This window comes from Cololabis saira, chromosome 6 (genome assembly GCF_033807715.1).
Source record: "Cololabis saira isolate AMF1-May2022 chromosome 6, fColSai1.1, whole genome shotgun sequence".
NCBI lineage: Eukaryota > Metazoa > Chordata > Actinopteri > Beloniformes > Belonidae > Cololabis > Cololabis saira.
In genome coordinates, this window is record NC_084592.1 from 50,655,220 (window position 1) to 50,679,775 (window position 24,556).

Below are 24,556 nucleotides of genomic sequence, written 5' to 3' on the forward strand. Positions count from 1 at the left end.
AAGTGGGGGCATACGATTAAGGGGAAAAAAAACAAACTGCAAAACTGTTCAATTGTTAAGATGTGTTTATATTCATTATAAAAATGTGTTGAGACAATTAACAAAGAAAAGGGGAAATTCAAACTGCTGGTAGAGAAATAAAATAAGATAGCATTTGAAAAATAAAATAAAATCAATTTTATTTTTAAGAGAAAAAAAATATGTGTAATTCAAGTTAACACATGTTAAGTGGCAAATATTTTTGAAATGTACTTTTTTTAATATAACAGTCAGATGCAGATGTTGATACAACTATGAGGCTACTTGAATATATACACACACATAATATATATATATATATATATACAAACACATAATAAATATATATATATATATATATATATATATATATATATATATATATATATATATATATATATATATATATATATATATATATATATATATATATATAATGATGTTCTGGACCTTCGCTTGAGTAAATCCTCTCTAAATGGACCTCTTAAAGTTTTAGTCGAATACCCCTGCTATACAATTTTAATATTTAATGGGCCCCGGGCCACTCTGTACTGAAAAAATTGGGCCCCAAGGTCAGAAAGGTTAAGAACCCCTGCTCTAGTGGACACATAAATTACTGTATTTATATGCATTTATTTGCCCTCTAGTGGACAAATAAATTACTGCATTTAATTGCATTTATTTGCCCTCTAGTGGACATATAAGTTACTGCATTTAATTGCATTTATTTGCCCTCTAGTGGACACATAAATTACTGCATTTGAATGCATTTATTTGCCCTCTAGTGGACATATAAGTTGCTGCATTTATTTGCATTTATTTGCCCTCTAGTGGACATATAAGTTACTGCATTTAATTGCATTTATTTGCCCTCTAGTGGACACATAAATTACTGCATTTATTTGCGTTTATTTGCCCTCTAGTGGACAAATAAATTACTGCATTTAATTGCATTTATTTGCCCTCTAGTGGACAAATAAATTACTGCATTTAATTGCATTTATTTGCCCTCTAGTGGACAAATAAATTACTGCATTTAATTGCATTATTTGCCCTCTAGTGGACAAATACATTACTGCATTTAAATGCGTTTATTTGCCCTGTAGTGGACACATAAATTACTGCATTTAAATGCGTTTATCTGCCCTCTAGTGGACACATAAATTACTGCATTTGAATGCATTTAATTGCCCTCTAGTGGACAAATAAGTTACTGCATTTAAATGCATTTATTTGCACTCTATTGGACAAATAAATTACCACATTTAAATGCATTTATTTGCCCTCTAGTGGATAAATAAATCACTGCATTTAAATGCATGTATTTGCCCTCTACTGGACACATAAATTACTGCATTTGAATGCATTTATTTGCCCTCTAGTGGACATATAAGTTGCTGCATTTATTTGCATTTATTTGCCCTCTAGTGGACATATAAGTTACTGCATTTAATTGCATTTATTTGCCCTCTAGTGGACACATAAATTACTGCATTTGAATGCATTTATTTGCCCTCTAGTTGACATATAAGTTGCTGCATTTATTTGCATTTATTTGCCCTCTAGTGGACATATAAGTTACTGCATTTAATTGCATTTATTTGCCCTCTAGTGGACACATAAATTACTGCATCTAAATGCATTTATTTGCCCTCTAGTGGACATATAAGTTACTGCATTTAATTGCATTTATTTGCCCTCTAGTGGACACATAAATTACTGCATTTGAATGCATTTATTTGCCCTCTAGTTGACATATAAGTTGCTGCATTTATTTGCATTTATTTGCCCTCTAGTGGACATATAAGTTACTGCATTTAATTGCATTTATTTGCCCTCTAGTGGACACATAAATTACTGCATCTAAATGCATTTATTTGCCCTCTAGTGGACATATACGTTACTGCATTTAATTGCATTTATTTGCCCTCTAGTGGAAATATAAGTTACTGCATTTAATTGCATTTATTTGCGCTCTAGTGGACACATAAATTACTGTATTTAAATGCATTTATTTGCCCTCTAGTGGACACATAAATTACTGCATTTGAATGCATTTATTTGCCCTCTAGTGGACACATAAATTACTGCATTTAAATGCGTGTATTTGCCCTCTAGTGGACACATAAATTACTGCATTTATATGCATTTATTTGCCCTCTAGTGGACAAATTAATTACTGCATTTAATTGCATTTATTTGCCCTCTAGTGGACATATAAGTTGCTGCACTTATTTGCATTTATTTGCCCTCTAGTGGACATATAAGTTACTGCATTTAATTGCATTTATTTGCCCTCTAGTGGACACATAAATTACTGCATTTGAATGCATTTATTTGCCCTCTAGTGGACATATAAATTGCTGCATTTGAATGCATTTATTTGCCCTCTAGTGGACATATAAGTTACTGCATTTAATTGCATTTATTTGCCCTCTAGTGGACACATAAATTACTGCATTTGAATGCATTTATTTGCCCTCTAGTGGACACATAAATTACTGCATTTATATGCATTTATTTGCCCTCTAGTGGACAAATAAATTACTGCATTTAATTGCATTTATTGGCCCTCTAGTGGACACATAAATTACTGCATTTATATGCATTTATTTGCCCTCTATTGGACAAATTAATTACTGCATTTAATTGCATTTATTTGCCCTCTAGTGGACATATAAGTTGCTGCACTTATTTGCATTTATTTGCCCTCTAGTGGACAAATAAATTACTGCATTTAATTGCGTTGGCTACTTGATATATATATATATATATATATATATATATATATATATATATATATATATATATATATATATATATATATATATATATATATATATATATATATATATATATATATATATATATATAATGATGTTCTGGACCTTCGCTTGAGTACATTTTCTCTAAATGGACCTCTTAAAGTTTTAATTGAATACCGCTGCTATACGGTGTTAATATTTAATGGGCCCCGGGCCACTCTGTACTGAAAAAATTGGGCCCCAAGGTCAGAAAGGTTAAGAACCCCTGCTCTAGTGGACATTTAAATTACTGCATTTAATTGCATTTATTTGCCCTCTAGTGCACAAATACATTATTGCATTTGAATGCATTTATTTGCCCTCTAGTGGACAAATAAATTACGACATTTAAATGCATTTATTTGCCCTCTAGTGGACATTTAAATGACTGCATTTAAATGCATTTATTTGCCCTCTAGTGGACACATAAGTTACTGCATTTATTTCAATTTATTTGCCCTCTAGTGCCGTGATTCCCAACCCCCGGTCCCCGGACCGGTACCGGTCCGTAGAGCCGTTACTACCGGGCCGTGGGATGGCTTGTGTTCCGATCATAATTAGGGCTGCAACGATTCGTCGACGTTGTCGACAAAAAAGCGATAATCAAAATTGTCGGCAATTCTCACCAGACGTTTTTTTTCCCAATGGAGTGAGGGATCTCACTTCACCTCACCTCATACAATCTCTGCCGACAGCCGCGCTGCACTGTCTCAGCGCAGCCTTTTTTTTTTTTTTTCTTTTTTTGCGTCCCAGCGCAGCTGCGGGTAACAAAACTTCAAATGTTCGGGAGCATTTTAGCCTGGATACGGCAAATAAAAGAAGACTTGCAAGTAAGGTTGCCACCCGTCCCGTAAAATACGGAATTGTCCTTTATTTGAGAAAAAAATGTTGTCCCGATTTGTCCCGTATTTTCATTAACGCCCCATACACACGTCTGTCACACACACATCAACACTAAATTGATCAATAATAACAAAATAAAACACAGGAAACAATAAGGCCAGCAAAATCTTTGTGGCGGGACAACAGGACCTGCTGCGTCTGTGCCCAGATCTTTATATGTGTGTACCAGACAGCGGGGAGGACTCGGGCTTCACCTCCAGGTAGGAGTTGGGAATTGGGAATTAAAAGTTCCGTATTGAACCAATCCGTCACTCATCTCTGTCCAGCAGTTTCCTGCGCCAGCAAGACGCTGCTCTATGATTATGGCTCACAGTTTATGAAAACCCCAAATAAAAAATAAATTAGAGAATATTTTATGAAATCAATAAACAATTCCATCATCAAAATTATAACAAAGGTTCAAAATATCATGATTTGCATGTAATAAGACTAGGTAATATATTAGTTTCACCTTTTAAGTTGAATTATTGAAATAGATGAACTTTTACACCAAATTCTAGTTGAATTATTGAAATAGATTAACTTTTACACCATATTCTAGTTGAATTATTGAAATAAGTTAACTTTTACACCATATTCTTCACCTGCAGCATTTTTTTGTCATATAATTTCATCCAAAACTTGTATAAATGGAAATGTGTTTCTTTGAGTGGCAGCCCTCTCATGGCTTGGCGGACAATAAGTTCTGGTACCCGACCGGACTGAACAGCGCAATGCACAGGTGCTGTATGCAGGTTAGGTACAGTCAGCGGCAGAGATGAGCGGACCTCAGCAAACCTCCATGAGCCGTTTCTTTACTGGTTGTTCGAGTAAAAGAAATTGTGATGAACAGGTGGAAAATCCTACCAAAAAGAAAAGCAAAAGCTTTAATCGCAAGTACGACATTATGTATATAAAATATGGATTTGTTGCAATTGGCGATTTGGAGGCGCCAAACCCACTATGTATTTTATGTGGAGAAACGCTCGCCAACGAAGCAATGAACCCATCCAAGCTCCAAAGACACTTAAATACAAAACATCCTTCCCCCAAAGACAAACCAGTGGATTTTTTCGAAAGGAAAAAATGTGAGTTAGATTTGCAGAAGCAAGTTTTAAAGGCCACAACATCAGCTAACGTCGCTGCAACTTGGGCTTCATATCTCGTTGCTCACCGGATTGCAAAAGCTAAAAAGCCCTTTACAATTGGAGAGGAGCTAATACTGCCCGCTGCAAAAGACATCTGCCTCGAACTTTTGGGGGAAAAAGCAGCTGGCAAAGTGTTGCAGCGGTCTGGCAATTGAAATAGGCTGTTATTTTCGTAAAATGAGTCGCCACCTGTTGGTGGATAAATATATGCACCTGAAACCATTGTAAAGTTAGTAAAACAATGATAGCCTGCATTTTAAAATGCATTGTTTTTTTCTAAAATGTTTATTAAAATTGACATAAATTGTCAACCGGTCCCTGAGCTTTTTGTTTATACTTCTGCTGGTCCTCGGCACAAAAAAGGTTGGGAACCCCTGCTCTAGTGGACATAAAAGTTACTGCATAAAAATGACTTTTTGCCCTCTAGTGGACATGTTAATTAATGCATTTAAATGCACGTATTCGCCCTCTAGTGGACACATAAATTACTGCATTTATATGCATTTATTTGCCCTCTATTGGAAAAATACATTATTGCATTTGAATGCATTTATTTGCCCTGTAGTGGACAAATAAATTACTGCATTTAAATGCATTTATTTGCCCTCTAGTGGACACATAAATTACTGCATTTAAATGCATTTATTTGCTGGTTACTTACTGGTTACTTACTGGTTACTTACTGGTTACTTATTGATTACTTATTGGTTACTTATTGGTTACTTACTGGTTACTTACTGGTTACTTACTGGTTACTTATTGGTTACTTATTGGTTACTTACTGGTTACTTACTGGTTACTTACTGGTTACATATTGGTTACTTATTGGTTACTTATTGGTTACTTATTGGTTACTTACTGGTTACTTACTGGTTACTTACTGGTTACTTACTGGTTACTTATTGGTTACTTACAGGTTACTTATTGGTTACTTATTGGTTACTTATTGGTTACTTGTTGGTTACTTACTGGTTACTTACTGGTTACTTACTGGTTACTTATTGGTTACTTACAGGTTACTTATTGGTTACTTATTGGTTACTTATTGGTTACTTACTGGTTACTTACTGGTTACTTATTGGTTGCTTATTGGTTACTTACTGGTTACTTATTGGTTACTTACTGGTTACTTATTGGTTACTTATTGGTTACTTATTGGTTACTTACTGGTTACTTACTGGTTACTTATTGGTTACTTATTGGTTACTTACTGGTTACTTATTGGTTACTTATTGGTTACTTACTGGTTACTTATTGGTTACTTACTGGTTACTTACTGGTTACTTACTGGTTACTTATTGGTTACTTACAGGTTACTTATTGGTTACTTATTGGTTACTTATTGGTTACTTATTGGTTACTTACTGGTTACTTACTGGTTACTTATTGGTTACTTACTGGTTACTTATTGGTTATTTACTGGTTACTTATTGGTTACTTACTGGTTACTTATTGGTTACTTACTGGTTACTTATTGGTTACTTACTGGTTACTTATTGGTTAGTTACTGGTTACTTATTGGTTACTTACTGGTTACTTACTGGTTACTTACTGGTTACTTATTGGTTACTTACTGGTTACTTACTGGTTACTTACTGGTTACTTATTGGTTACTTACTGGTTACTTATTGGTTACTTATTGGTTACTTACTGGTTACTTATTGGTTACTTACTGGTTACTTATTGGTTACTTACTGGTTACTTATTGGTTACTTATTGGTTACTTACAGGTTACTTATTGGTTACTTATTGGTTACTTACTGGTTACTTACTGGTTACTTACTGGTTACTTATTGGTTACTTACTGGTTACTTATTGGTTACTTATTGGTTACTTACAGGTTACTTACTGGTTACTTATTGGTTACTTACTGGTTACTTACAGGTTACTTACTGGTTACTTACTGGTTACTTACTGGTTACTTACTGGTTACTTATTGGTTACTTACTGGTTACTTACTGGTTACTTATTGGTTACTTACTGGTTAATCACTGGTTACTTATTGGTTACTTATTGGTTACTTACTGGTTACTTATTGGTTACTTACTGGTTACTTACTGGTTACTTACTGGTTACTTATTGGTTACTTACTGGTTACTTATTGGTTACTTACTGGTTACTTATTGGTTACTTACTGGTTACTTATTGGTTATTTACTGGTTACTTATTGGTTACTTACTGGTTACTTATTGGTTACTTATTGGTTACTTATTGGTTACTTACTGGTTACTTATTGGTTACTTACTGGTTAATCACTGGTTACTTACTGGTTACTTACTGGTTAATCACTGGTTACTTACTGGTTACTTACTGGTTAATCACTGGTTACTTATTGGTTACTTACTGGTTAATCACTGGTTACTTATTGGTTACTTATTGGTTACTTACTGGTTACTTATTGGTTACTTACTGGTTAATCACTGGTTACTTACTGGTTACTTACTGGTTAATCACTGGTTACTTATTGGTTACTTACTGGTTAATCACTGGTTATTTATTGGTTACTTATTGGTTACTTACTGGTTACTTATTGGTTTCTTACTGGTTACTTATTGGTTACTTACTGGTTACTTACTGGTTACTTATTGGTTACTTATTGGTTACTTACTGGTTACTTACTGGTTAATCACTGGTTACTTACTGGTTACTTACTGGTTAATCACTGGTTACTTATTGGTTAATTATTGGTTACTTACTGGTTACTTACTGGTTAATCACTGGTTACTTATTGGTTAATTACTGGTTACTTATTGGTTACTTATTGGTTACTTATTGGTTACTTACTGGTTACTTACTGGTTACTTATTGGTTACTTATTGGTTACTTACTGGTTACCTACTGGTTACTTATTGGTTACTTACTGGTTAATCACTGGTTACTTATTGGTTACTTACTGGTTACCTACTGGTTACTTATTGGTTACTTACTGGTTACTTATTGGTTACTTATTGGTTACTTACTGGTTAATCACTGGTTACTTATTGGTTACTTACTGGTTACTTATTGGTTACTTATTGGTTACTTACTGGTTACCTACTGGTTACTTATTGGTTACTTACTGGTTACTTACTGGTTACTTATTGGTTACTTATTGGTTACTTACTGGTTACCTACTGGTTACTTATTGGTTACTTACTGGTTAATCACTGGTTACTTATTGGTTACTTACTGGTTACCTACTGGTTACTTATTGGTTACTTACTGGTTACTTATTGGTTACTTATTGGTTACTTACTGGTTAATCACTGGTTACTTATTGGTTACTTACTGGTTACTTACTGGTTACTTATTGGTTACTTATTGGTTACTTACTGGTTACTTACTGGTTACTTACTGGTTACTTATTGGTTACTTATTGGTTACTTACTGGTTACTTACTGGTTACTTACTGGTTACTTATTGGTTACTTATTGGTTACTTATTGGTTACTTACTGGTTACTTACTGGTTACTTTCTTGTTACTTACTGGTTACTTATTGGTTACTTATTGGTTACTTACTGGTTACTTATTGGTTACTTACTGGTTACTTATTGGTTACTTACTGGTTACTTACTGGTTACTTACTGGTTACGTATTGGTTACTTACTGGTTACTTATTGGTTACTTACTGGTTACTTACTGGTTACTTATTGGTTACTTACTGGTTAATCACTGGTTACTTATTGGTTACTTATTGGTTACTTACTGGTTACTTATTTGTTACTTACTGGTTAATCACTGGTTACTTATTGGTTACTTATTGGTTACTTACTGGTTACTTATTGGTTACTTACTGGTTAATCACTGGTTACTTATTGGTTACTTACTGGTTACTTATTGGTTACTTATTGGTTACTTACTGGTTACTTATTGGTTACTTACTGGTTACTTACTGGTTACTTATTGGTTACATATTGGTTACTTACTGGTTACTTATTGGTTACTTATTGGTTACTTACTGGTTACTTACTGGTTACTTACTGGTTACGTATTGGTTACTTACTGGTTACTTATTGGTTACTTACTGGTTACTTACTGGTTACTTATTGGTTACTTACTGGTTAATCACTGGTTACTTATTGGTTACTTATTGGTTACTTACTGGTTACTTATTTGTTACTTACTGGTTAATCACTGGTTACTTATTGGTTACTTATTGGTTACTTACTGGTTACTTATTGGTTACTTACTGGTTAATCACTGGTTACTTATTGGTTACTTACTGGTTACTTATTGGTTACTTACTGGTTACTTATTGGTTACTTATTGGTTACTTACTGGTTACTTATTGGTTACTTACTGGTTACTTACTGGTTACTTATTGGTTACATATTGGTTACTTACTGGTTACTTATTGGTTACTTATTGGTTACTTACTGGTTACTTACTGGTTACTTATTGGTTACATATTGGTTACTTACTGGTTACTTATTGGTTACTTATTGGTTACTTATTGGTTACTTACTGGTTACTTATTGGTTACTTACTGGTTACTTACTGGTTACTTACTGGTTACTTATTGGTTACTTACTGGTTACTTACTGGTTACTTATTGGTTACTTACTGGTTACTTACTGGTTACTTATTGGTTACTTACTGGTTACTTACTGGTTACTTACTGGTTACTTACTGGTTACTTACTGGTTACTTATTGGTTACTTATTGGTTACTTACTGGTTACTTATTGGTTACTTACTGGTTACTTATTGGTTACTTACTGGTTACTAACTGGTTACTTACTGGTTACTAACTGGTTACTTACTGGTTACTTATTGGTTACTTACTGGTTAATCACTGGTTACTTATTGGTTACTTATTGGTTACTTACTGGTTACTTATTGGTTACTTACTGGTTAATCACTGGTTACTTATTGGTTACTTATTGGTTACTTATTGGTTACTTATTGGTTACTTACTGGTTACTTATTGGTTACTTATTGGTTACTTACTGGTTACTTATTGGTCACTTACTGGTTACTTATTGGTTACATATTGGTTACTTACTGGTTACTTACTGGTTACTTACTGGTTACTTATTGGTTACTTATTGGTCACTTACTGGTTACTTATTGGTTACATATTGGTTACTTATTGGTCACTTACTGGTTACTTATTGGTTACTTATTGGTTACTTACTGGCTACTTATTGGTTACTTATTGGTTACTTACTGGTTACTTATTGGTTAACTACTGGTTACTTATTGGTTACCTACTGGTTACTTACTGGTTACTTATTGGTTACTTACTGGTTACTTACTGGTTACTTATTGGTTACCTACTGGTTACTTACTGGTTACTTATTGGTTACTTACTGGTTACTTACTGGTTACTTACAGTTTATTTACTGGTTACTCACTGGTTTTACCTTTGAATTTACTGGTTACTTACTGGTGCCTCACTGGTTACGGGTTAGTTACTGGTTACTTACTGGTTACTCACTGGTTACTTACTGGTTAGTTACTGGTGCATGAGTACATGGAGTAAGGTTGGCGGGTTAGCCTAGCTGTTGGGAACAGATGTGAACGGATGTCGCCCCCTGAGGTAGTGGGGTCAGAGAAATGGCAGCTCCTAGAGTTTCTAGTGATGGTTCAAAGAAGAGGACTCAGTTTGGTGTGTTTATGAGATATTTACTGACAAAGATTATTATTAATAAACCTGGTGGCAGCTCTGATTATTGCTTGTTCCTTCACGGTGATGGAAACTCTAACTCTGGTTGCTGAACTCCTGCAGGTGCAGAACAGTCAGACGTCTACAACCACGTCAGAGACCAAACCCAGAACCATCTGGACACGTACGCTAGAGAAGGACTCCGCACGCTCTGCATCGCCAAGAAGGTACCGCGGTTTATCAGCTGATTCACATCCATGACCCGACCTGAGCTGACAGTCTTCTCCCTGCTGGTCTGGACCAGGTCCTGGACCAGGACCAGTACGAGTCCTGGCTGAAGGGGCAGGTTCTGGCCGAGAGCAGCATCGAGAACCGGGACGAGCTGCTGCTGGAGTCGGCCCAGCGGCTGGAGACGGAGCTGACGCTGCTGGGTAGGAACCTCGACCTCCGAGCCCCGACCTGGTGGCTCGACACACGTCTCATTCATCCTGACGCGCAGCAGTGTACGAAACAGACTGCAGGTGGAGCTGCGCATGCTCAGCAGGCTCATTCATATGCAAATACAGTCATGAACTACTTTGCATTGCCCATTTATGGTCTAAAGTGGGCGTGTAGAGGGCGGGATATGAGGCGAATTCACCTGCACAACCTTCCAGCTGGACTGTGATTTATAAAGAGAACATTGCGTGCACACGGTTTTATAAATCCAGATTTTTTGTGCGCCCGCCATTTTTGGCTTTTGAGCGCACGTACACTTTTAGGCCCAATCCCAATACTCCCCCTACTTTTCTTCACTCGCCCTTTTTTTCTTCACTACCCCTAAAAAAGAAGGGACAGATTTTAGGGCACTTGAAATCTTCCCAAGGGCCTGTCCCAATACTCCCACTCGTTTTCATCCCTACTACTAATCAGGAAGCTGTTAATGTGCCACTTTATTAAGTTTTAATATTTTTTCAGGCGTAAAAGTAACCGTTAAGATCCCCAACCTGGGCTCAGTTTATCCAAATAACGCCTGTTAAGAAATTTGATCTGATGTTTTCGGCGATGATGAGACCGTGCAGCAGCAGCAGCAGCCGGAGTACAGACGTGATCGCCAGGTCAACCTGCTTAGTCGTCCCGGGGAGAAACCTGCAGCTCTGTGGAGAATTACCGCTGGCTGAAATAAATCATTTAGGAAGATAAATGTTGGTTTAATAGATGAAATCTAACAGTTGTAGCTACGCCTGTTAAGAAATTTGCTCAGAAAATTTGGGATGCCTGCCTGCCGGCTCCGGCGCTGATTTAGGGTTCCGCGTCAAATCGACGCAGAGCCTACGGCGTAGGGTACGTAACCTACGCCGTAGGCTCTGCGTTGGTGTAACGCGGAACCCTAAATCAGCCTTTATTCCGGCGCGATCTTCGCAACAACGGGGAAAACGAGTGATTATGTACATTCGATGAATATTATGAAAGTAAAATATATATTTCTCGCTAGAAATTTAATCAAAACGCATTTTTATGCAGAAACTAACTCAAAATATTGATTTTATTCACTAAAAAATAAGAAATGTCCGCCATGTTTTTTTTTTGGATTCAGTCTGCAAATGACGACGAAAATTCTGGGAAATTTTTCTGTCCCTGGGTCATCTAGGGTGCATCGGAAAACCCTAGCTGTGAAGGGCTAGATTCATAACCACTTGCCCTCGATATGTGCACTCCCCCTAGGTGAAAAGAGGAATTGGGAAACCACTACCCTCACGGGAACGCGCAAAAGTTAGGAGAAGGGATGAAAACGAGGGGTAGGGGGAATATTGGGACAAGGCCTTAGTGTGAATCCTACGCACTCTTTTATAAATGAGGCCCCTGGTCTTCAGGTTCTGGTTCTGGTTCTGGAGTCCAGGTTCTGGTGTTCAGGTTCTGTGTCCCCCCCTGCAGGCAGCACGGGTATCGTGGACCGGCTGCAGGAGGACTTCCCCGAGACCATCGAGGCCCTTCAGGGGGCCGGGATCCGGGTCTGGGTTCTGACCGGGGACAAGCAGGAGACGGCCGTCAACGTCGCTAACGCCTGCAGGCTCGTCCGGTCCGACGACCGGCTGCTGACGCTCAACTGTGAGAGCAAGGTGAGGCGGTGCTGCAGACGCTCACGTAGCCGCAGGCTAGCAGAGGATCTGCTGCTGGTGATGTCATGAAATACCGAAACTCAGGGGTCCACATGCTAAAACACTGATGAGTTAGCCACATGCTAAACTCCAGCTGAGTTAGCCACATGCTAAACTCCAGCTGAGTTAGCCACATGCTAAAGCACGTAAGTTAGCCACATGCTAAAGCACGTAAGTTAGCCACATGCTAAAGCACGTAAGTTAGCCACATGCTAAAGCATGTAAGTTAGCCACATGCTAAAGCATGTAAGTTAGCCACATGCTAAAGCATGTAAGTTAGCCACATGCTAAAGCACGTAAGTTAGCCACATGCTAAAGCACGTAAGTTAGCCACATGCTAAAGCATGTAAGTTAGCCACATGCTAAAGCACGTAAGTTAGTCAGATGCTAAACTCCCGCTGAGTTAGCCACATGCTAAAGCACTGCTGAGTTAGCCACATGCTAAAGCACTGCTGAGTTAGCCCCGTGTTTTAATTTGGCTAACTCGGCCGCGCCTCAGTTAGCCTTGGCGTCTCAGAGGAAGTTGGTGGTAACGAGACAAAACCGACCCGACAACTGCTGGTTAATCCTCTGATAATCACATGAAGGTTCTGGATCGGTTCTTGTCCTCCAGGACGCCTGTGCAGCTCTGCTGGAGCAGCTGAACCTGGAGGTCCAGCGGGCCGAGGACGGACCAGGAGACCCGACCGGAGACGGCCCCGGCTCGGTCCTGGTCATCGACGGCCGGACCCTGGACTGGGCCCTGCAGGACGGGCTGCAGAGCAGCTTCCTGGACCTGAGCCGCCGCTGCCGCGCCGTCATCTGCTGCCGCTCCACGCCGCTGCAGAAGAGCCAGGTGGTGCGGCTGGTCCGGGACCGGCTGGGGGTCCTGACGCTGGCCGTGGGTGAGTCTCGCCGGGCCGGCACCCCTTGGACCCCCGGTGACCCGGCGTGACCCGTAGGGTTCCCACCTTTCAGAAATACAAATAAGGGACGGTCCGATTTCAGCAGCACAGGCGCCAAAAAAAAAGGGACGTCCCCAAAAGTTCTAAACTGTATAGAAATGTATTTATTTTATATGAAAAACGAAATGCTTTGATTTAAAGTTTAAAGTGCTTTAATAGCATTGAACTTGCACGACTGTACAGACAGACAACCATATAGCAATGAATTAGCCTATGCTAGCAACTGAACTAGCCTATGCTCGCAATGAAATAGCCTCCTATGCTACGTACGTTCACATCAGCCCAGATGTAGAATATTAGCTACAGAAAAATTAGAATATGGTGTAAAAGTTCATTTATTTCAATAATTCAAATTAAAAGGTGAAACTAACATATTACCTAGTCTCATTACATGCAAAGCAAGATATGTTAAACCTTTATTTGTTATAATTTTGATGATTGAATTGTTTATTGATTTCATAAAATATTCAAATTTTTTTTTAGATTTTTTATTTGGGGTTTTCATAAACTGTGAGCCATAATCATCAACATTAAAACAAATAAGGGCTTGAAATATCTCACTTTGAATGTAGTGGGAAATAATATATTTATTTCAACTTTAGTTGAATTTACTACGAATGAAGTTTTGAAATATATTCACATTTTCCGACCTTCACCTGTATATTATGACATCAATAAATAAGAGCATAATAATACTTGTCTGTATTGGTTCAATACGGAACTTTTAATTCCCAATTACGTAACAATTCCGTATTTCAAGGGATGGGTGGCGAGCCTGTTGACCCGGCGTGACCCGACGTCACCCGGTCTGACCCGTGTTCTGTCTGTTCTGTCCGGCAGGCGACGGCGCCAACGACGTCAGCATGATCCAGGTGGCCGAAGTGGGCGTCGGCATCTCGGGCCAGGAGGGGATGCAGGTACGGAGACGAGAGCCGGGCTTGGGTTCTGGTTCTGGTTCTGGGACTGGTTCTGAACGTGTCTCTGGTTCTGGTCCCCCCCCCCCTCAGGCCGTCATGGCCAGCGACTTCGCCGTGTCTCGGTTTCGTCACCTCAGGAAACTGGTTCTGGTCCACGGACGCTGGTGCTACCACCGGCTCGCTAACATGATCCTGTACTTCCTGTACAAGAACGTGGTGAGTTAGCACCATGCTAACACTGCTGAGTAAGCCACATGTCCAACTCCAGCTAAATTAGCCACGTGCTAAAACACTGCTGAGTTAGCCATGTGCTAAACTCCAGCTGAGTTAGCCATGTGCTAAACTCCAGCTGAGTTAGCCACATTATCAACTCCGGCTAAGTTAGCCCAATGCTAAAACACTGCTACATTAGCCACCTGCTAATACACTGCTAAGTTAGAAACGTGCTAAACACAGAAGAATTAGCCACATGCTAAACTTTAATGTTTATTTTATTGTTGTGGACTGATTATTTTTAGCCTTAATTCTTGAACTTTTATCATTATTTCGTTTTAATTAACTACATTGTATGTCAGTGTGCATTGGTCTCCCAGTTTTTATTTTATTTTTATTTTTATTATGCTTATTTTTCAGTCAAAACAAGGACTTTGTATTCCATGTACTTGGATGAAAGGTGCTATATAAATAAAATGATTGATTGATTGATTTGAAACACAATTGAGTAAGCCACATGTTAAACTCCAGCTTAGTTAGCCACATGCTAAAACACAGCTGAGTTAGCCACGTGCTAAAACACAGCTAAGTAAGCCACATGTTAAACTTCAGCAGAATTAGCGACATGCTAACCCGGTCCCTGTCTCCAGATGTACGTGAACCTGCTGTTCTGGTACCAGTTCTTCTGCGTTCTCCGGCAGCGTGATGATCAACTCGTGGGTTCTGATTCTCTTCAACTTGGCCTTCACGTCGGTGCCGCCGCTCGTGTTCGGCGTCCTGGACCAGGACACACCGGCCCAGACGCTGCTGCGGGTCCCGGAGCTGTACCGGGACCTGCAGACGTCCCAGGTACCACCCGGTTCTGGTAGAACCAGCTTTTCCATTGTCGCCGTGGCAACGATCCCTCAGTGTTCTAACCTACGATACACTGATCTCACAATACAATATATTTCACGATATTCAGCCAACGATGCAATTCGATGCTATATTCCGATACACTTCCAGGTACACACACGCACACCAGGGCCGTAGCGATACACTGATCTCACGATACAATATATATCACGATATTCAGACAACGATACGATACACTGATCTCACGATACAATATATATCACAATATTCAGACAACGATACGATACACTGATCTCACGATACAATATATATCACGATATTCAGACAACGATACGATACACTGATCTCACGATACGATATATATCACGATATTCAGACAACGATACAATACACTGATCTCACGATACGATATTTATCACGATATTCAGCCAACGGTACGATACACTGATCTCACGATACGATATATACTACGATATTCAGCCAACGATACGATACACTGATCTCACGATACAATATTCATGGATTTCAGTTACGTGACATTTTTTGTTGTCAGCGCCATCTTGAGGACCGACCGAGGACCTTTCCGTCGCGCAGCCAATATGACGTCTCACCTAATAACTCACTTAACTCCCGAAGAACAGCAATGGTATCTACAGAAAATTGACACTTTAGGTTTCGATCCGTATCTAATATCTAATCAATTACTGACTCCACTCCAGTCTGCCAAAAACCTGCCAGATTTGTCGTTTGCGGACATATCTACCTGGTCCACAATCCTTCTCCATACACCGGCCAAGCTCTCAAAGCTTTTAAAGTAGCGAAGCTTACTGCTACTTCACATCATGATGGGTTAAAGATGCCAAACTTCATCAAAGCATATGCCAGCTATGATAAATGATCTGAAGGTTTTTTTTTTTGTTTTTTTTTTCTTTTTTTTTTTTTCTCTCTTGTAAGCACTTTGAGATTTCCGAATGGAAAGTGCATTATAAATTAAATTCATTATTATTATTATTATTATTATGTGGAGGCCAAAAAAATGTTCGTGGTAACAGGAAAGGTAAGTGACAGTCTGGTGATGAATAGCATGAGCATTGAATTGCCTGCACAGGATACGTTTATGTAATGAAAAGTAAGAAGGCAGTTCACTTTTTCAGTAACGTTACTACTCTAGAAAGTAAAATCATATCATCATGTCACCATAAAACTTTATTAAAACATAAAATATGATTTATTATATTATTAATGCAAATGTTCATCTTGCGCTCCCGATCTCCTGCGCGGTGCGTCCCGTGACGTCTCCATCACCAAGCGGTTTCCCAAATCCAACTCAGCCTGGATCATTTCTCGTGTCCTCTGCTTTTTCCCACATCTCAGTAATGATCTGACATGCTGACATGTTTGCTGCATTTAACACCACGAACACGCCGCTCATTCACGCTGTTTGCTGTTTGATTGCGTCACCACACGCAGTTATTAATTGTTTTTTTTTTTTCCCCCACTTACACGACCTTTTCTCTCCCTCCCGTCCGATGTTCCAGGACCTATATAATAATAGGATATTATTTATTTCTGCCACTTTATTGAGGTTTTTGTGGTGAAATGAGGAGGAATCATAGATAACTTCTCATTTCAACTAACTGGATCAGCCGTTCCTCATCATGACTGTTTCCTACAGCGCTTTCAACCGGCATTCAACGCGACTGAAAGGAAGAAAATAAAAGAACATTTAAATATCACAATATCCCACGGCCCACTTAAAGCACTGATAAAAGGTCAATCCCGTTTTTTTAGACTTATTGTTGTCGCATCCCACGGCACAACAGATAGACGGCATGCTGAAAGTCGGTCCTCAAGATGGCGCTGCGAGTACTGTGTGACGTCACATGATATCCATGAATATATCACGATATTCAGCCAACGGTACGATACACTGATCTCACGATACAATATTTATCACGATATTCAGCCAACGGTACGATACACTGATTTCATGATACGATATATACCACAATATTCAGCCAACGATACGATACACTGATCTCACGATACGATATATATCACGATATTCAGCCAATGGTACAGTACACTGATCTCACGATACGATATATATCACGATATTCAGCCAATGGTACACTGATCTCACGATACGATACATGATCAGCTCACGATACAATATATATCACGATATTCAGCCAACGATACAAATTTTGAATATCGATATCGAATCGCCAGGCAAAGTATCGCAATATATTGCTATAGCGATAACACAACATTTTAAAACACGCGTTAATAAGTAAGAGTTCAAAACCAGAATGAAAAATGGACATCAGTTTTCTGTCCAGTTAAGTCTGTTCTTCCCCCCAAACATCTGGGGCACCTCAGGGTTCCTTATTGGGGACCTTCCCGTTCTGGTTCTGAGTGGTTTTCCATTTCCAAAAATAATAATACCCGTTTCCTCCTGTGCAGGTTCCTGTTCCGGGTTCTCCACAGAACCCTCCACCCGTCCGCCGCCCTGAGATCCGCTCAGAGAGACGAAGCTGACTCGGAGCGGTACCGGAGACGGATGCAGCGCTGGAACCAGAAACACCCCAGGACCGGCAGAGTGCCGTTGTGTGCCGACAACCCGGGCCTGGAGCCGGGCCTGGAGCCGGGCCCGGACCAGGTCCGGTCCTGACCAAAGGTTCTCACCGGTTCCGACCAAGAACTGGTCTCTGGTGCAAAAACTGTTGTCAGGGGCGACTTGTTCCTGCACTGCTGCAGCTGTGAAACAGGAACTCATGGACCCAGAACCAGAACCAGAACCAGTTACCTCGCCTTCACTATCCACATGCTGGTTGGATTGTGTTTACAGACCCGTGTTGGGTGAACCTACAAGACTCTGCTGACGTCAATTTAAAACTTTTAGCTGCTTCCAAATCCGTCCAACGCTGCCTTAAACCCCAGAAACCAGGGGCCTTAACCCCCCTCCCCAAAGACACTACGGGTCCGCGCCACCGCGCCCCTGGTACCCCGGGAACACACTTGGTCCTCATCAGCGTTTTGTTTTATATCATTGAAATCAAACTCTGATTTGGAATAAAGTTCTGATCCTGTTAAAAATGTTCGACTCTAAATCTGAGAAAATGTGATGGTTTGAAAAATGTGACAAAGTTGTTTCCAGTCTTCCTCCAACAACTCCAGTGCTGATGATGAGGAGTGATGTAGAATATGAGGTGTTCGGTTTGTTCTCACCACAAGAATAAGATCTGGACATAAATCAGAGCGTCATCAGCGTATAGAATGACATTTGTACTGATTAACACCAGGTGGAGGTTTTCGTTCGGACCAGGAGACCAGATCACGGCTGCCGACATCAGCAGCATCTTTATTTATATTTATTTATCCCTCGGAGGAGCTGAACATCAAGAATAGATGAATATAAACGAAGGAAAGGAGCCGAGAGGAGAGAATGTTTTACCGTCTGCAAAGTCATGAGAACCTGGATGTGTTCAGGTCCAGTTTTCCTCAGAACCACCGTCCTTCTAGAGCTTCCTGTCTGCAGGGTCATCAGTGATGGATGACACGCCCCCCACCCCAGGCCCCGCCCCCGGCCTCGTCAATACGCTGCAATACAAGGAGGGGAACTGATCAGGAACCTGAACTCCTGGTCAGTGGGACCTGGAACCAGAGCCGTCTGGGAGATTTGCGAGGCCCTGTGCGAAATGGCCGGGGGGGCGAAATTTTTGGGTTTTTCGGGTTGGATCGGGTGTCTATATGCGCAATTTTAACTCTCCAATTAGCGAAATACTGGATACCTTCCCCTGCCTCATCATCATGTGGCTTGTGTGACAGTTTGTTCCAACTCCACCGTCTGGATCAGAGCAGCTTGTGTCTGCGCTTGGTCTGATCAGTTGTATTGAACAACAGCATCATTGCACATATATTTATTGATATGCACAGACTAGTACACATTTAGGTCTGTAATGGAACGTGACTGTTGATATTTATAAGGGAAAAAACAAAAAAAAAAGAAAAAAACGCCCGTAGCGCGAGGCCCCGTGCGGTCGCACGGTTCGCACACCCCTTGCGGCGACCCGGTCCGTGTACTTCGCGGCCATCCGTTTTTTGTTTTGAAATGACAAAATAAAAATAGAGAAATAATCCAAAATAATCCGTTTCCCATCTTTTGTTTTGATAATAAAAACGGAAAACGTTATCCATTATCCGTTTTCCGATTTCATTGATGTGTTTGGAAATCGAAATTGGGAATTAAAACAGCGAGTGGAAAACTCTTTTCTCTATTTCCTATTTCCTACGCTGCAGCTGAACGGACTGTCACAACATCACAGTGAAACATGAGTTTAATCTGTAATCTGTCTTCACTCCGTCATGAAACTGCAGTGATGTTATGACAGTCCGTTCAGCTGCAGCGTCAAAAAAAAGCTGCGTCCAATCAATAACATAAACTGAACTCTAACATACTGCCCCCCTCCCGTTGGAAACAAATAGGAAATAGAGAAAAGAGTTTTCAATCCGTGTATCATTCGTTCTTTCCATTTTCAATTGCCAATCAAAAACGAAAAAATGAAAAAGTGACTGGTTATTTTGTTTTTTGTTTTTCATTATAACACAAAAAACGGAAAAACGGCTGGTTTTTCATATTTCAATTTTAGGCACATATCAAAAATACGAAATCGAAAAACGGGCCACAGGACTGAATTTGATTTTAATATTTAATTTGTCGGGTTACGTCACGAGGAGATTACGGCCGATAGTCGAACCTCGGATTCAGGAGGAACAATGCGGTTTTCGTCCCGGTCGTGGAACACTGGACCAGCTCTATACCCTCCGCAGGGTGCTCGAGGGTTCATGGGAATTTGCCCAACCAGTCTACATGTGTTTTGTGGATCTGGAGAAGGCATTTGACCGTGTCCCTCGTGCCATTCTGTGGGGGGTGCTGAGTGAGTATGGAGTCCGGGGCCCTCTACTAAGGGCTGTCCGGTCTCTGTATGATCGAAGCAGGAGTCTGGTTCGCATTGCCGGCAGTAAGTCAGACTTGTTCCCGGTGCATGTTGGACTCCGGCAGGGCTGCCCTTTGTCACCGGTCCTGTTCATCATTTTTATGGACAGGATTTCTAGGCGCAGCCAGGGGCCGGAGGGGATCCGGTTTGGGAACCTCAGGATTTCATCTCTGCTTTTTGCAGATGATGTTGTCCTGTTGGCTTCATCAGACCGGGACCTCCAGCATGTGCTGGGGCGGTTTGCGGCCGAGTGCGACGCGGCAGGGATGAGAATCAGCACCTCCAAGACCGAGGCCATGGTTCTCGACCGGAAAAGGGTGGCATGCCTTCTCCGGGTGGGTGGAGAAGTCCTGCCTCAGGTGGAGGAGTTCAAGTATCTCGGGATCTTGTTCACGAGTGAGGGAACAATGGAGCGTGAGATTGACAGACGGATCGGTGCAGCGTCCGCAGTAATGCGGTCGATGTACTGGACCGTCGTGGTAAAGAGGGAGCTGAGTCGAAAGGCGAAGCTCTCGATTTACCGGTCAATCTACGCCCCTACCCACACCTATGGTCATGAACTTTGGGTAGTGACCGAAAGGACAAGATCGCGGATACAAGCGGCCGAGATGAGTTTCCTCCGCAGGGTGGCTGGACGCTCCGTTAGAGATGAGTTTCCTCCGCAGGGTGGCTGGACGTTCCCTTAGAGATAGGGTGAGGAGTTCGGTCACCCGGGAGGAGCTCGGAGTCGAGCCGCTGCTCCTCCACATTGAGAGGAGTCAGCTGAGGTGGCTTGGGCATCTGTACCGGATGCCTCCTGGACGCCTCCCTAGGGAGGTGTTCCAGGCATGTCCCACCGGGAGGAGACCCCGGGGAAGACCCAGGACACGCTGGAGAGACTATGTCTCTCGGCTGGCCTGGGAACGCCTCGGACTCCCCCCGGAAGAGCTGGAGGAAGTGTCTGGGGTGAAGGATGTCTGGCCATCCCTGCTGAGGCTGCTGCCCCCGCGACCCGGTAACGGATAAGCGGGAGAAGATGAGTGAGTGAGTGAGTGGGTTACGTCACCCGGAAATGGCTCTGTACGCGGCAGGTTCCACAGCGGTTTGACGCTGAGTCCGACAGAAGTTTTATGGCGTTTAATGACAAAACTCAGCCACAACGGCCTTCCGACATGCTTAATGGGTTTTAAACGTGTACACTGCAAACGTGATCGGGGTGATCAGTGTTCAGTACAAAGCGTACATAAATCAGCCTTTTAAAAGGCTGATTTATGGTTCCGCGTTACACCAACGCAGACCTTACGGCGTAGGTTACGCGGCGCAGTCACCGAACGGTGCGTGCTCCGCGTACCCTACGCCGTAGGCTACGCCGTCGTTCTCACGCGGAACCATAAATCAGCCTTTATTCACCCGCCGGTGCGGTCCTGAAAGAAACTCCTAAAATGACTCCTAAAAGAGTAAAGGGACAAGTAAAAGATGGGTGATTACTTGTAATCTTCCTACGTTTGTACTTTCTAAACAGAAAACAAGCTTATTATTCGGTGGAATGAGTGGGGAAAAAACCGAACGGTGACGCAATGAAACAGCGAACAGCTGGAGTGACCGGCGTGTGGTGTTAATGTAGCAAACATGTCAGATCATTACTGGGATGTGGGGAAAAAGCAGAGGACACGAGAAATCTGGCAGGATCCGGCACAAATTAAGCCCTAATAAGATTCAGATAAGATTCTTATTATATCTTATTATCTTATCAGAAACTTCCACCTCCCTGATCTCCCTCCAGCAGCTGCCACTTTATTGAGGTTCTTGTATTGAAATCACTGTTTCCTACAGCGCTTTCAACTTTTTTTCCAACTTTCAACCGGCTTTCAACGCGACCGACGGGAAGAAAATAGAACCAGGGCGTGCGACAAAAGTCCAGCTCAAAACGGCGCCGCGAGAGAGAGAGAGAGAGAGAGAGAGAGAGAGAGAGAGAGAGAGAGAGAGAGAGAGAGAGAGAGAGAGAGAGAGAGAGAGAGAGAGAGAGAATTAGCAGAGCCTACAGATGTTTAAAAGTCCAAACAAAAGTATTTACTCACAAGAAGTGATTGTAATCAATTACATAATTTAAAGTAGATTTTTACTAAATATGATAATACATCTAGGCCTATGCGTGGTCTAATAATCAGCTCTCAACGTAAGACTATATTAAATTCTCTGTGGATTAATGCTCCACCTGCATCAATTGGATCCTCGTCAAAAGGACATGTCATGTTCGTAGCCTAATAGTAGTGAAAAGAAAAGTTGTAACACTGATTTTTTTTTTTCTAATCAATGAAAGACGGCATAACTGCCTCAACTGCGCTCTTGGTTGGTAAAGAACAGCTCATTCGCGCGCTTGCTTTGTAAATGCCAGCTTCCGGTGCACGAATATGAATAAACGGTTGTTTTTGGTTCGTTTTTTCGTTCCTTTTGACTATTGATTTCATTTTTCTTATATGAAATAGAAAACGAAAATAAAAGCGTATTTTGAATCTTTGTTAAATCATATTAACACAGAAGACGAGAAGAAACTGTGTTGCGGCTGACGGCGACTGAACTGTGATTTTAACTGTTTTTTATTGAAAATGCTGTGGACAGTGAACTGTGTGCAGGAGAGCAATTCAACTGGGACTTGGCTGACAATTGCACAGGGGTGGGTGTGTCTTCCCTTGTTGTGCTCTCTTCACAGGTGAAGCAAATCTTGCAATCAAGGCTCTCAGGTGGAGACAGCGGTGATAAAAAGGAGAAACAGATGCGGCGCAGCCGTTGAACGCACGGCAGAGAGACCGACAGCGCTGGAGGCTGAACGCAGAGGGAGATTCCTGCTTGCCTTCCTGGACGTTGAGAGGGACCCCCGCTTGATCACCTCATTTGTTGGGAACATCGCTCTCTATTTTCTCACATAGAGGAACGGTCTACCCTGGAGCTTGAACACGAGTGAGTGTAACTTCTCATAACTCAGTCCACTGATTGCACTCTTTTCCTGCCTTCCAGCCTGGTTTGACTCGCCGACGCTGTTCCTCTCCTGAGAGTCTGCCGGACCACGCCCCCTCACCTGCCGGACTGATCCCACGTCTGTTTTCCTGGTGCGGGACGCCAGAGCTCCCCCAGCGCACACAGTCAGGCGCGCAGAGACTGTAGGCCCTGGGCGGGCCAGTACAGACTGTTGGCTCATTGTATGGCCACGGGTTTTTACCACTGACTTTTATCATAGAGTTTTACTTATTGTCCTTTTTATTATTGTCTCGGCTGAGCATTTTTAATTCCTATTCTTATTTGTTTTAGGGGCCACTGACTGACATCATTATCTGGGGGATACAGGATTTGATTGTAGGGAGGGGGGTTGAAGGGGTTTTGGGCCACTATAGATGTTTCACGAGACCTGCTTTTAATGGTGTTTGCATGCGTTTTGGAAACTTATTGTTTGGTTACCATTGGCTAATGCCTTGATCCTTGCTGTGATCCTTATTTGATTCTGAGATTGGTTTCTTGCAGTGGTGTGTCTCGGTCTAATTCTGGTGGCCAAGCTATTTAATTTGAGCCCCCTCCTCCCGTTGTTGATTTTAATATTATTGGTGGCAGATCTTAACCCCCAGATTTCTTTTACTCCAGTGAGCGGAAAATATATTACTTGTTGTTCACCATTGAATAAAGTGTCGTAACCTTCCACCTACTTCTGTGGTCTATTGGGGATCGAAAAGAACCTACCGATTGTGACAACTGTTCAAGTGACGGCAATGGGGACCACTGCTCTCCTCGGTTGTTACGGTTACGATTGAACTTGAAAGTTGACGTCGTTTGTTATTGATCACTTAATGGATCGATTTCTGCATCGGTTATGAATTCAATTAAAAACTGGAAACAGCTCATTAGGTACTCATTAATTACTCGTTAATTAAACTATTTGAAGTTCCATGCACAGACCAAAGCTGACGTCTATCGATCGGTGAAGCTCTTATTGATCTCTGATTGATCTCTGATCGCTGTATTTGTTCTCACGACCAGAACCGGGTCAACCCGTTCTCCGTCCGGCAGCTTCCTGTTGCAGAT

The 24,556-nt window shown here is 41.2% G+C and overlaps 1 protein-coding gene across 1 annotated transcript; it reads left to right on the plus strand.

Annotated features, from left to right (window-relative positions):
* Positions 1 to 10,390: 10,390 nt before the first annotated feature.
* On the plus strand, positions 10,391 to 23,276 carry LOC133445659 (phospholipid-transporting ATPase VD-like). Its single transcript, XM_061722982.1, has 10 exons — positions 10,391 to 10,442; positions 10,563 to 10,666; positions 10,744 to 10,870; positions 12,354 to 12,538; positions 13,191 to 13,461; positions 14,362 to 14,438; positions 14,529 to 14,641; positions 15,332 to 15,475; positions 17,973 to 18,168; positions 23,196 to 23,276. The coding sequence occupies exons 1-10, from the start codon at positions 10,391 to 10,393 to the stop codon at positions 23,274 to 23,276; spliced, it is 1,350 nt and encodes a 449-aa protein (XP_061578966.1).
* The last annotated feature ends 1,280 nt before the right edge of the window (positions 23,277 to 24,556 follow it).